The sequence below is a fragment of the Triplophysa rosa genome, linkage group LG9 (assembly GCF_024868665.1).
Source record: "Triplophysa rosa linkage group LG9, Trosa_1v2, whole genome shotgun sequence".
Classification (NCBI taxonomy): domain Eukaryota; kingdom Metazoa; phylum Chordata; class Actinopteri; order Cypriniformes; family Nemacheilidae; genus Triplophysa; species Triplophysa rosa.
In genome coordinates, this window is record NC_079898.1 from 19,459,681 (window position 1) to 19,472,108 (window position 12,428).

General features: G+C 37.4%; 1 protein-coding gene across 1 annotated transcript; it reads right to left on the reverse strand.

Annotated features, from left to right (window-relative positions):
* Nucleotides 1–943: 943 nt before the first annotated feature.
* fbln5 (fibulin 5) lies at nt 944–11,375 on the reverse strand. Its single transcript, XM_057342114.1, has 11 exons — nt 10,979–11,375; nt 10,766–10,820; nt 10,446–10,494; nt 10,058–10,360; nt 4,220–4,342; nt 3,554–3,670; nt 3,289–3,405; nt 3,013–3,135; nt 2,631–2,757; nt 2,343–2,538; nt 944–1,554 (listed from the first exon to the last, which is right to left on the reverse strand). The coding sequence occupies exons 1-11, from the start codon at nt 11,020–11,022 to the stop codon at nt 1,393–1,395; spliced, it is 1,416 nt and encodes a 471-aa protein (XP_057198097.1). The 5' UTR covers nt 11,023–11,375; the 3' UTR covers nt 944–1,392.
* Nucleotides 11,376–12,428: the final 1,053 nt, after the last annotated feature.

Here is a 12,428-nt window from a genome sequence, read left to right on the forward strand (position 1 = left end):
ATAACGACTTTTGAAGATCTACAGTATATTAGCGTATACCCTCTTGTTTTGCTGCTTAAAAACGTCTCCAAGCAGACTTTGTGGTTGCTTTCCCTTTAACTTTATCGCCTTTTTCTTATTTTGTTTTTAAACACGTGATTCTTTCACTCAGTTTCTTAAAAACCTCCGACAACCGCGTCAAGCGCGTCATCTTCAGTGTTGGCAGCGCGCCAGATAGGAGTTCTTCCTGTTCGTTACTAAAACAGTCCCGCTGAAGCCGTCAGGTAACATAACATTGATAAAACTGCTCACTTTTAGTCAAAGTTGCTTTAAATTGTTCTTACCGGCAGTGGGTACTCTCTTCTTTCCCGGCTCGAGAGAGATTGACACTGATTTCACAGATTCTCTTGCGCTGCTTTATCTCTTTATGATATTGCGATGCATCACGAATATTTAATATCTGCCACAACTTTTAATACTAGCTTTACTCAGGCAAAGTTACATCTGTATTCTGTACCAAGTAAAAATATTGTATTGTGGTCAACAGTACAGGCCTGTTTTTTTCCAATGATATAACTTCATAATCAAAGCATAAGTGAAGAAGTATGCATGTCCATATCAGGTGGATGCTGCACATTGGTGGTGCTTGAGGAGATCCCCCTTTCCATGTAAAAGCGCTTTGAGTGCCCAGGCAGAAAAGCGCTATATAAATGTAATGAATTATTATTATATTATTATATATTAATTAATAAATGGCATATTTAGCTGTAATAAACGTCATGTTACTAACACACACTGGCTTCTATGTTTTTTGGCCATTTGGGGTCAGACTCTGTGGTAATGTTGTATAGTTTAGTACACCACTTTTTTTGTTATACTGCATCACTGGTCATGACAGAATTGTAATTTCTAGGTGAACTGTCCCTTTAAAAGCTGTCAAAGTAAACACACAAACAAAGAAATGTTCAGGCCATCAAATTTGTGTTTATTGACTGACCAGGCTCTCTTTAGCTCACAGTAAGAAAACTTGACACAAGAGCCACTGAGAATATCAACAAACAAATTCAGCTTTACAGAAAACGTAATTTTCATGTTTGTTAATGGGGAAAAAAGAACACACAAGGAAAAAAAAACACACACAAGGTCAAAGAAACACAACATAAATATTCTTATGAGTGGGTGCATGCGTGTGACTGTAAAATGACAACCAGGCAGCCGAATCAAAAACCTGCATTATGACCATATCAAGGATCAGACGCACTAGAAAACAGAGAGACTGACGACCACACAGAAGTCTGGAACAACTGAAACAAAAGATGAAAAAATGCAGCTGCCTGACGGGTAGTGCAGTAACAGAAGTCCATGATGGAGGTATGAAGGGGTGAGAGGTCAGAGAGGTCTGAGGTTAACATCTCAGAATGGATGCTCAGGGACAAATATTGTGAGACGGATGATGGAACTGCCTCGGAAGTTGATGACGTTGTTAACGGTAACCATCTCTAGATCAAGAACAATCGTCTTTGGTCCTTTAATGGGTCGGGCGAGAACCAAGGTTGCACTGATATTGCTGGTTTGCTGTAGTGTTGAGAAATAACCAGACAGAGAGAGAGAGGGTGTAAATAAATATTTTGTTTATTAATGCTGATTCTGTCTTTTTTATCATCAAAGATAAATCATTGTTTGCATACACACTTGAAAAAACAGTCCTAAAACTTTTATAGGGATAGTTCACCCACAAATGAAAATTCTGTCATCATTTACTCACCCTCAGATTGTTCCAAACCTGTATACATTTCCTTGTTCTGCTAAACACAAAGGAAGATATTTGGAAGAAGGTCAGTAACCAAACAGATCTCATTCCCCATTGACTCATATAGTATTTATTTTCCCTACTATAGCAGTAAATGGGGGCTGAGATCTGTTTGATTACTGACATTGTTCCAAAAAACTTTCTTTGTGTTTAGCAGAACAAAGAAATGTATACAGGTTTGGAACAATCTGAGGGTAAATGATGACAGAATTTTCATTCTTGGGTGAACTATTCCTTTAACTATTCTTTGATTCTATTGGGAACTTATTAACTGGGGGATTTGCAGGCCCAATAAAAACTTTGTGGTGTGGCTACAGAGCAAAGTTATTCAACATGCCTCTCTTAGCATGCCTACAGCGCCCTCTAGTGGATCTATTTATATAAATACCCTAAATTTACAACTACCTTTAAGGCATAGTTCACCCAAAAACAAAAATAATTTATAGCATCAGCCATAAAAGATTATACATGCAGAACATATTTAGAGCAAAAAACACAAAAGAAATCTCAGTGGTATAACAGCAAGTGGATATAGAGACAGTAGCCAGCCTACCCGCATGTAAAACTCCCGTCCCTCATTGCCAGACTTGATCTTGAAGATGTAAAATGCTCCAGGATAGCGTGTGGTGGCCTGCATCTGAAATATATCAGCAGGAACACTGCGACCAGAAGACAAATCCATATGCCTGTATAGGATAGTAAAGGGCCTTTCCCGACAGGCGGGGTTCTCCGCAGAACACATGCACTGACTGAAAGAAAAACAAGGCATTGAGGGATGTCAAATTGCAGCATCTGTTCATGATTATACTAATGGGTCAAATGGGTGATTTTATGAACTCACTTATCGTTGAGCTCTATGTAAGGCTGGTCACATCTCAGAGGGTCCAGACATGTGTAACCTCCTTGGAAATTGAAACACACTTGTGCTGTCGTACAAGTGTTGTTACCAGACTCACATTCATTGAGGTCTTCAAAAATGAAAGAAAGGTGGAAGTCAGATGGCAGCAGCAACAATTAAACCAACAAAATAAAGAATGTGCGATATATGTAAAAATATTGTATGTTTTGTTTATTTTTCTTACATTAAGTAATAATAATAATATTATAATAATAAATATTTCATACAATGTTCAGTTTCTAAATAAGGTGGATAAAAGATCATTCATAAAAATAAACATAACAAAATGAAATACAAACAACACAAAGTAAAAATGTAGACATACCTTCACAGGTCCTTCCATCCTCATACAAGTAATATCCAGGTGGACACAAACAGGAGTATGATCCAGGTGTGTTAAAACACCTGTACTGACATAGAAAGTCTGAGAAACTGCACTCGTCCACATCTGAGACCAACAGAGGAAGATGAGAAACACAGCACACTGTTAAAAATGGCCAACTTTCTGGCTAGTGCACTGACAAGTGAACTAAGGAGCTAGATTTTTTTACTTTCTTCTGTTATGTTCCCTTTAAACATTCCCATTCCCTTCCCTGATTACCGTTACAGGTTGTTCCATCAGAGGCGAGCTCAAACCCCTCGTCACAAGTGCACATGAATGAACCGTATGTGTTCAAACAGCCGTGAGTACAACTGTCTGTTTCACACTCATCCACATCTGTTGAAAGAGGAAGATGACAGAAAGTCTCTTACTATAAAACAAGAATAGCTATGTTCAATAAATTCCAGACCTTGCTTATGAGCTGAACTTAAACTAAGCCAAAATGATCAGATGGATGTCAAAAGGCGCTTATAAATTTGATCACCTTGGCAAGTCCTGCTGTCGCTATTGATGAGGTACCCAGGGCCACAAGAGCAGGAGTATGACCCGGGGAGGTTAGCACACAGCTGCTGGCAGTAACCATAGCGACACTCATCAATGTCTAGAGAAAGATGAAGAATATAGCACTAAATACACAGTCAAATATTTTTTTGTCTAAAAATGACAATCAGTAGAATAGAATAGAATATATTGTCATTTGTCAGAAAAAAAACAATGAAAAACTGTTTAGCAGCTCTACATTAGGCATTTAAAAAAACAAGTGAAAAAATGTACACAGGAATTATGTACAGAAGACTATATTAACAGATAAAAAGAAATTATATACAAGACATAAATACAAAAATGCAAGACAAGGGATGGGACAAAAATACAATAAACAAGTTGGTGTAAAACTAATAAATAGTGCAAAATTGCAAAATGTAGTGCAAAGTCATATTATTACATAATTTACTCCTGAACACAAAAAGGATTAATACATAATTTAAATTTCAGTAAATAACTCATTTAATACAACATGTATAATTCTTGGTGAAACATTTACTGGATTATTATAGGAATTACTGACAATGACTTGAAATATAGACTGCAGTAGTTAGGGCATTGTTCTAAAAAATGTAAACCAGGCATTAGTATTGTTTCTAAATCTTACCTTGACATTGTCCACTAACCAGCCAGTAGCCCTCAGTACATGAGCAGGTGTATCCACCAGCTGTATTTATACATACTTGAGTCGGGTTACACTGGTGTGACTGGGTCTCACATTCATCAACATCTGAAAGAAAGAGAGGGAGAGAGAGAAAAGAAGAATCAGCATAAAGAATTTACATTAGAATACTGTTTGTACATGTAATTATAATAATTTATCCAATTGATGTGTAAATCTTATCATCTCCAGCATCCCTCTATAATGGCAGAGGCAGCTTGATTCAGAATTTTTAGAAGTTGACAACCCACTGAAAGCTTGTCTTCATTGGTTTTTCAGTGTTATGGCTTCACCATTCACAGCTGGACGGCTACAATTCTAAATTGGTCCCTGAAGTCATGAATCCTACAATCACATCTGCACATCTTACACAAATAACGGCACACAACACTGTTCCTAAACTGGAACTACTTCTCTATGTTCCGCTTATTTATTATCAGAACAATTCCTTATGAGGACATTATATCCCTTAAAATACCCAAACAAGCACGCTTGGTTCTCAGACCATGAAGTCAGATGTTTGAAAAGAAAGCAAACTGCTATATAAAAGTTGTGAGGCGGTAGGGGGAGCGTGTGAAAGCCTGGTTAAAATAGCAATGATACACAGTTTCCTAGCTAATTGAACCATAGTTTAATAAGTTAGACCTTTAGTTACCCAACATATTTTGAAGAACGTTGATAACAGGCTCCCAATGACTTCCATTGTACGGACACAAAACAAAATTTTTCAAAATATCTTCATTTGTGTTCCACAGAAGAAACAGTCATATACGGGTTTTAAAAGACATGAGGGTGAATAAATGATGACAGAATTGTTATTCTAGGATGAACTCAGTTTAAATACATTAATGTATACTCATCATCAGGTTAGGTGGAACTGAATTTACAACCTTTGTGTCAGCATACTTATCCATTACGCTGCCTCTATTCTCAGAGAGAAGATGTTTCATGAAATAAATAAACATAATATTAGGAATCATTATGAGGTAGAAAAAAGCCTGTCTTAGTGCCAGGTCGGCTGGCAGAGATAAGGGCCACATTGAGACAAAACTGCCCCTGCTGGGTCCTAGAGAGTAAGAGCATCTGGGTTATATGTGTACAATCACAGGCATATGTCTGAACTGAGGTGAAAGGATCTAGGGCATTCTGGGAATGTCAAAAGTTTGGGGATCAGATCCAGAAACAGCATAAGCGATCGTCAGTTAACGTTGCAAATGACAAGGATGAGTAAAAAATATATTGAGTAAATGAAACCAATAAATCATGTAAAATAAAGGAGAAAGATCAGTGATATTAACTGTTGGCAAATGGTATGAGTAATGGTTTAGAATGGTGATTTTATAGTGTTTTCAAATAAAAGTTTAATAAGTTAGTTCAATAAACTTCACAAATGGGACCATAAAACTAGACTTTACTGAAGTCATTAAATGTATTATTTACACCAGAGATATCTAATACTTCATAAGTAGGCCTAAACAGAATTTCCTCTTCAGTACATGTGCACATCTTCTTTCCAGGAATTCAATGCCTGTGATCTGTTGCCATGCACTGGTTATTTTATCAAAGAAAACTACTTGTGTGTAAAAGAGAGAAAGGAATAAAACCCATATAAGCAAATCAGAATGGAGGCATTTACTATCCACCCAATCAAACAACACTTGTGTTTGTGGATTAAGTGATTTTGTTGTTGTCGGTCTACTAACTGATATTGGAAATATGCCAGAGTAATACTGTTTCATGAGGAATGTCTAGTAAAATGTCAGCTACACTGGAGGCTTGTTTGAGAGAACAGTACAAATTTCCACAGGCACTACTTAAAGGAACAATACGGGGTTTTTATGAGGATCTATTGACAGAAATGCAATATAATATACAAAACTTCAGAGGTGTATAAAGGCCTGACATAACGAACCATTATGTTTGTAATTCCTTAGAATAAGCTGTTTATATCTACATACGGAGTGGCCCTATACATTGAATTAATGTATCTGGAGTATCAGAAGTATCTGGACGAGTACAACAATAAAGCGGTTCCAATTATGCTCAAAACTGCTAATATTACAACAATAACATATCTTGGTTCTAACAAACAGAAAACCAATGTTACTCACATACTGATCCGAATCAAAGCAACCTCGTCGGGGGTGATTTTTAGACAATCTTTCTCTCCAACGTCTCTCTGCTGGAAAGTATCTCCATAGATATCTATGAGTATCTCTGCTAAAAGCCAAGTAGTACTGCGGATCCTAACGCGTCTCTGCTGGAAAGTCTTTATAATATTAACGCAGGTCCTAGCTCCTCTTTTTGTACTGTGGTGGCCACCGTCGTGTTTGGACTGAGAGATTCGTTGCAAATCTATAATACAACGCTAGTGGCCACTGTAAATCAAAAACTGCGTCTTTAAAGAAACATACACATTCTGTCATCATTTAATCAACCTATATGACTCTTTTTTTCTGTGGAACACAGAAGATGATATAATGAGCGCCAGTGTTATTTGGTTTTCTTCAGAATATCTTCTTTTGTGTTCTGCAGATGAAAGAAAGTCATATAGGTTTGGAATGACAAAAGGAGGAGTAAATGATGAAAGAAAAGTTTTTTGGTGAATTAACCCTTTAAGCCTACTAGAAAGTGAGCATGTGAATTTAATGGTTATCTAAGCAGCTTTGCAGGCAAGTGACAAACAAGGCAGGGTTAAAACTTATAAATGAATAAACTGCTTATCGCTATATAAAAATAAATCATTTTATATAAAATTAAATGACTCAGTAACAACAATAATGACATCATACTCTCATTCTAGACACCCCACTAAGCTAGAATACATTAATTCGTCTACAGTTCCAAAGTCACTCCCCATTTGCTGACAGACACACAATCTCACAGCCTAAATAAGCAAGTCTTACCTTAAAAAATGAATTTTGGAAGCCTGCTCTAGCTCTCCAAACAAGCTAGGTTAAACACAGAAGATGTTTCTAGTTTTTTGGATTTTGATGCAAAGCATCAAAGGTTTTAGTTTCATGGTTCAGTGTTGGTTCGAGAATTGATCTTAAAACTGTCAAGTAGTTGACCTGTGATGGAAACAAATGACTTTTGGGAATTATGGGCATATTTAAAGTGAGAGTTCACCCAAAAATGAAAATTCTGTCATCGTTTACTCACCCTCGTCATTTCAAACCTGTATGACTTTCTTCCTTCCGCAGAACACAAAAGAAATATATTTTGAAAAATGTTTTTAACTGGCACCCATTCATTTGCATCGGTTTTGTGACCATACAATGGAACTTACTGTGCTAACGCTGGCAGCATACGCGGCATTGGCAAGGAAAGAGTATGCCCAAACTTCTACAAATATACACTCTGGACAAAAGTATAAAAGTTAAGAGATGCTGTTATGGAACAGAAACTCAACAGGCAATGTGTACTCAACCATTTCATCAAACATACACACATAAATATATCTCACAGAGAAAGCTCACAAGTTGCCCAGTTGGTCAATGACAGATGTCGTTACACAACCAATGACCTCACATTTGGCACAAGTTGCCATGAATGCTGAGACAGCAATGTTTGGATTATTTACATGGTTTATCTAAACAACGCTTAAAATACAGCATTACACACCGTCTCATTGCCTCTACAAGACAATTATCTGTGTCTGAAGTTTGAGACAAATATTCCTCTATTCTCCAGAGAAATAGTTCTCAGTTGTGTTTCAAGAAATATCAACTCAGATGTTTCTCCAAATACTTGTGCTTGGAGAATTAAAGAAATAGACCCAAATGAGACAATAGTTCAAATGTATTAAGAGTATGGATCTCTAAAAATGATGATGTAGAAGCTTGTATTAGTAAAATAATCTGGATGAGAAATGTTTGAGTTCGTATTAAAATCTTCAATGATATTGACTTTTCATTGCAGACTTGACAAATCTGAGCAGTTTGTGACATTGATGAGATCTCTTCTGAATCTCTGAGATATATCTGAGGTCCAGGAGACTTAAGCAAAGTTTCCATTTGTCTTCCATTTCATCTCATTGACGTCAAGGAGAAATAATTGAGATAATAAACAGATCTCATTTGTGATTCTTCATATTTATGGGTCTATAACTGACCTCAGGTTAGGACAACATCTGCATTCTCACGTGTGCATCATCTTCATGAGTGTATCTGTGAGCGTATCTTTGTAACACATCCCTCTCGGGCTCAAAAGTGCAACAAATCTATCAATGCGTGTCCTTGCAAAGCAATAGGAGATGACTGGTGAATGCATTACCTTCAAAGACTGGCACCAACTCGAGACGAATCTGTAGACAATATAAAAAAATACAGCATGCAGTACTACTATTTATCCAGCCGTATGTTGAATAAGTCACCACATCGAAATACATAAAACCCTTCGAGGTTCAAGCAGTAAAACATGGGCGATATAACAGACATCAAATTTATAATAAACAGTCTAATGCTGTCTCGTAGTTGGATCCTAATAAGCAGGGCTGAATTTCAGTTCCTGTGTGTTGTTCTGCGTTATACTATCCATCAGGGGATGTACTGTAGTTTGTTATGGGGTCCTGCAGCACTTTGTGGTTCTACGCTAACTACTGATTCAGTCCAAATGATGAGATTTGTTCTGCTCAAGTCTTCAAGATACCACTCAGCCCACCACAGACATTACTTAAATTACAGCCCGGTACAGAACCGGGTCTTTGCTTCATTTCAGAATCAGAGGACCCACGCACCATTGCAGAAAATGAAGTAAACATGAGACCACAACCTGATTTGACCCAGTGAGTCTTGACAACATCCCACAGTGCCTTCTTAACATGTGTTATATATGTTGAAGACTTCAGGGCTTTACAAATGCCGAAACGTATGAAGATTTTCTTTGGTTCCAAACTAAAATTACTCTTTGAACTGGAATGTTAACCAAACTCACTTTAAGATCTGTTTCAATAAAGATCTGTAATTGAAGCTTAAAGGAGAAAGTTTTCATCATTCACCCACCCTCATGTCATTGCAAACCTGGATATTTTATTCTTCTGCAGAACACAAAAGAAGATATTTTGAAGAATGTTGCTAATCAAACCAAAAAGACCCCATTGACTACCATAATAGGGACAACATTTTTTTTTCAAAATATCATTTTTTGTGTTCCAAAGAAGAACGTCTAATTTGTCATTTAATTGATCAATAATATTCAGCACAAATGTTCCGCAAAAAAGTTAAAGTAGCCTACCCTTAAATTTAATAATAAAATTATTGTACAGTACACTAGCAGTCAACACTTCAAACACACTTGCCTGAAAACATTTCAACCTAAAATGGTTATGTGTGAATGTATTCACAAAACTAAAATTTACTGCATTTTTGTATGAATGAGTTACTCAATAGTACAGGAAAAGCAGCCAGACTGTTTAAAAAATGTGCCAGATAGATTTGCTGAGAGAATGCCCAGATGGACAAAGGGTGCCTATTTTCAAGAATCTAAAAATCAAGGATATATTGATATGATTTGAAGTTTTTGGTTACTGCATCATTCCATTCGTGTTGATTTAGAGTTCTGATGGCTTTATTATTACTCATCAATGTAAAAAAAATGAAAAAGACACGTGTCCACAATTTACCTGAAAGTATAATTTTACAGTAGGCTATATTAACTTAATTTCCTCTAGAATAATTAATCAATCACCTTCAGATCAGTCATCTTTAACAAACACACCACTGTCATCCGGCTGTTCAGGAAGCACAGGATGCTAAAAACGTACAGCACAAGGAACAAACTCACCAACACATGTGCCATCAGCACCGGCCGTGTACCCAAGAAAGCAGGGCGCCGACCGGCTTACTATTGGGTAGCTCGGGCCAGGGCCCACTGGAGGAGGATTGGGAACAAATGTTTCTGGATATCCCAGAGATGCATCGGGGTAAGTCTCTGCGGGATAGGACTGCTCAGAGAATGAGCGTGGACTGTTGCGCGGATAGGGCTGGGAGTAGAAGCCGCGGGGGATGCAGAGGTATCCACCGTTTTGATTTACGCAGTGCATGTCACCCCGGCACGGATCTGGCAGCGTCCGACACTCATCAACATCTAAAAATATGTGTGACAGGTCACATTTAGAGGCGTATTTTAAACACACGTTGCTGATAAACACATGAAAGCTATTGTCACTAACCGATACACTGTCTGGCGCGACGATCATAAGTAAATCCATCTGTGCACGTCTGCAGAGAGACAGGTATGTTGATATTTTCTCATAGATTTAGCTGTACTGTGCATAAAAAAATAAATGCAAAGCAAAAACAGACATAATAATAATAATAATGATGATATGAATAGCCTACTATTTTTATTATTATAGAATAACATTATTATTATTATTATTGATGTTATTGTTGTTATAATTATAATTAATTGTGTCGTAACCATAAACACTGTTATTGCGTCACTTAGAGTAAATGTCAAGTTTTAATAAACGATGAAAAAATCACTTACCTGACTTTTTGCGGAGTGAATGCAATATATCATAAATAATAAAACTGTCAACATCCTACAAAAAAAAGCAATCACATCAAAGTCCATTCATTAACCACAATAAATGGCCAAGAATATCGACAAACAGAAAGTACTTCGTACTACTATCGTATACACATAATCTTCACATTTTCCCAGTCAAATCTTTGCTTGACAGGGACGAATTAAACTCACCTTTTGTTGGTCGACCGACTCAAGCCACGTAGTTCAAAAAACATGTTTATTTGGATCCTTGTGGTTCCGTCACACCACCAGACCGTAATCCACACGCAACAGGAAAAGAGTTGCTTTTTGCGGTTTTACTACCTTTACGGGATTACGGGAGCCAAAGCGCAAAACTACGTGCCCAAACCGCCCCCTCCGCGTACGCGCGTTCTCTTGAATGTTGAGACGCTTGGCGTTGGTCACCCGTTGCGTCCGCCCTGTTCACCAAAGGCAATAACGTGTGTGAACATTGACCAACAGTGAGGGGAGGGTCGTTCACAAAAAAGAGAGATCTTGCTCCATTTCTCCGTGCTCGGCCCACTCCACGGATTGTTTAGCAATGCAAATAAACGGGCCCCTGGAGTACTTGGCCAACAGCTGGATCCCATCAACGACAGACAGCCCTCTTTGGAAAGAAAGTTTGCACAAGGGAGCAAAAAAAAAAGGAATAAGACTAGGAGGACAGTTGAGCAAGGAATCTGAAATGACGCAAAATGAAATTTTTGCATACACTTATTTTCTCCTTATACAGTCACGTGGGCATCAACTTGTAGTTTATTCAACCATACAAAGAAAGTAGGCCCATTCTCTTTAAAAATTAATTAAATGATTTTGAGGAAGCAAAGGTAGTTGGTTTGATTCCCATGGGACATAGTAATGAAAATATGGACCTAAACCCTCTCTTGGAAGTGCATAGCCTACATGTAAAAAATGAAAATGGCCAGAGCACCATCAGAAATGAGCGCCATCACACTCCCCATCAGTGAATGTTAACCTGCCCTGCATCTCATAAGAGGTTACCCAGTGTAAATACAGTATACTTATATAGTCTTGTACTACTAACCTTTGAGCTGTTGACACATTCAGCCCAGACAGCTGAGAGCTGCACGCACATAAAAACACAAAAATTGTTTTCATTGTATTCTTCTATATAAACTAGCTTGTCTTGTGTTTTTCTATTGATTGATTGCAATTTATTGTTGATTAGTTTGGCAACATGAAGCATGCCAGATGTGACTAGCAGAAGAGCCAATGAGTTCAGTTATTCTGAATGTAGGGCTTTAGCAGCAAAGAGCATAGAGTGGGGCTAGTTGTCACATTTACTCCACCCCAAGTTCATCTCTGTAAATATTAAGTCTTGGCTGCAAAATGTTATTTTGAACAATTTCACTATTACTGCACAGGACAAAAAAGAACATTCCTGGCACATACCTTGACCTTTTGTAACATCAATCTGCTATTGGGTGCATGTTGTCACTTTGTTGGGTGAAATGTAGTCATCTGTCACTAAGCAACCTGTTTTTAGGATTTTTATCACAATTCACAAAAACACAAATCACGAATTAGCAAAAGTAAAACTATTGTTTTGGGCACTGAATAAAAATGTAATTAATAAATTGCACAAATATATACAGTATAA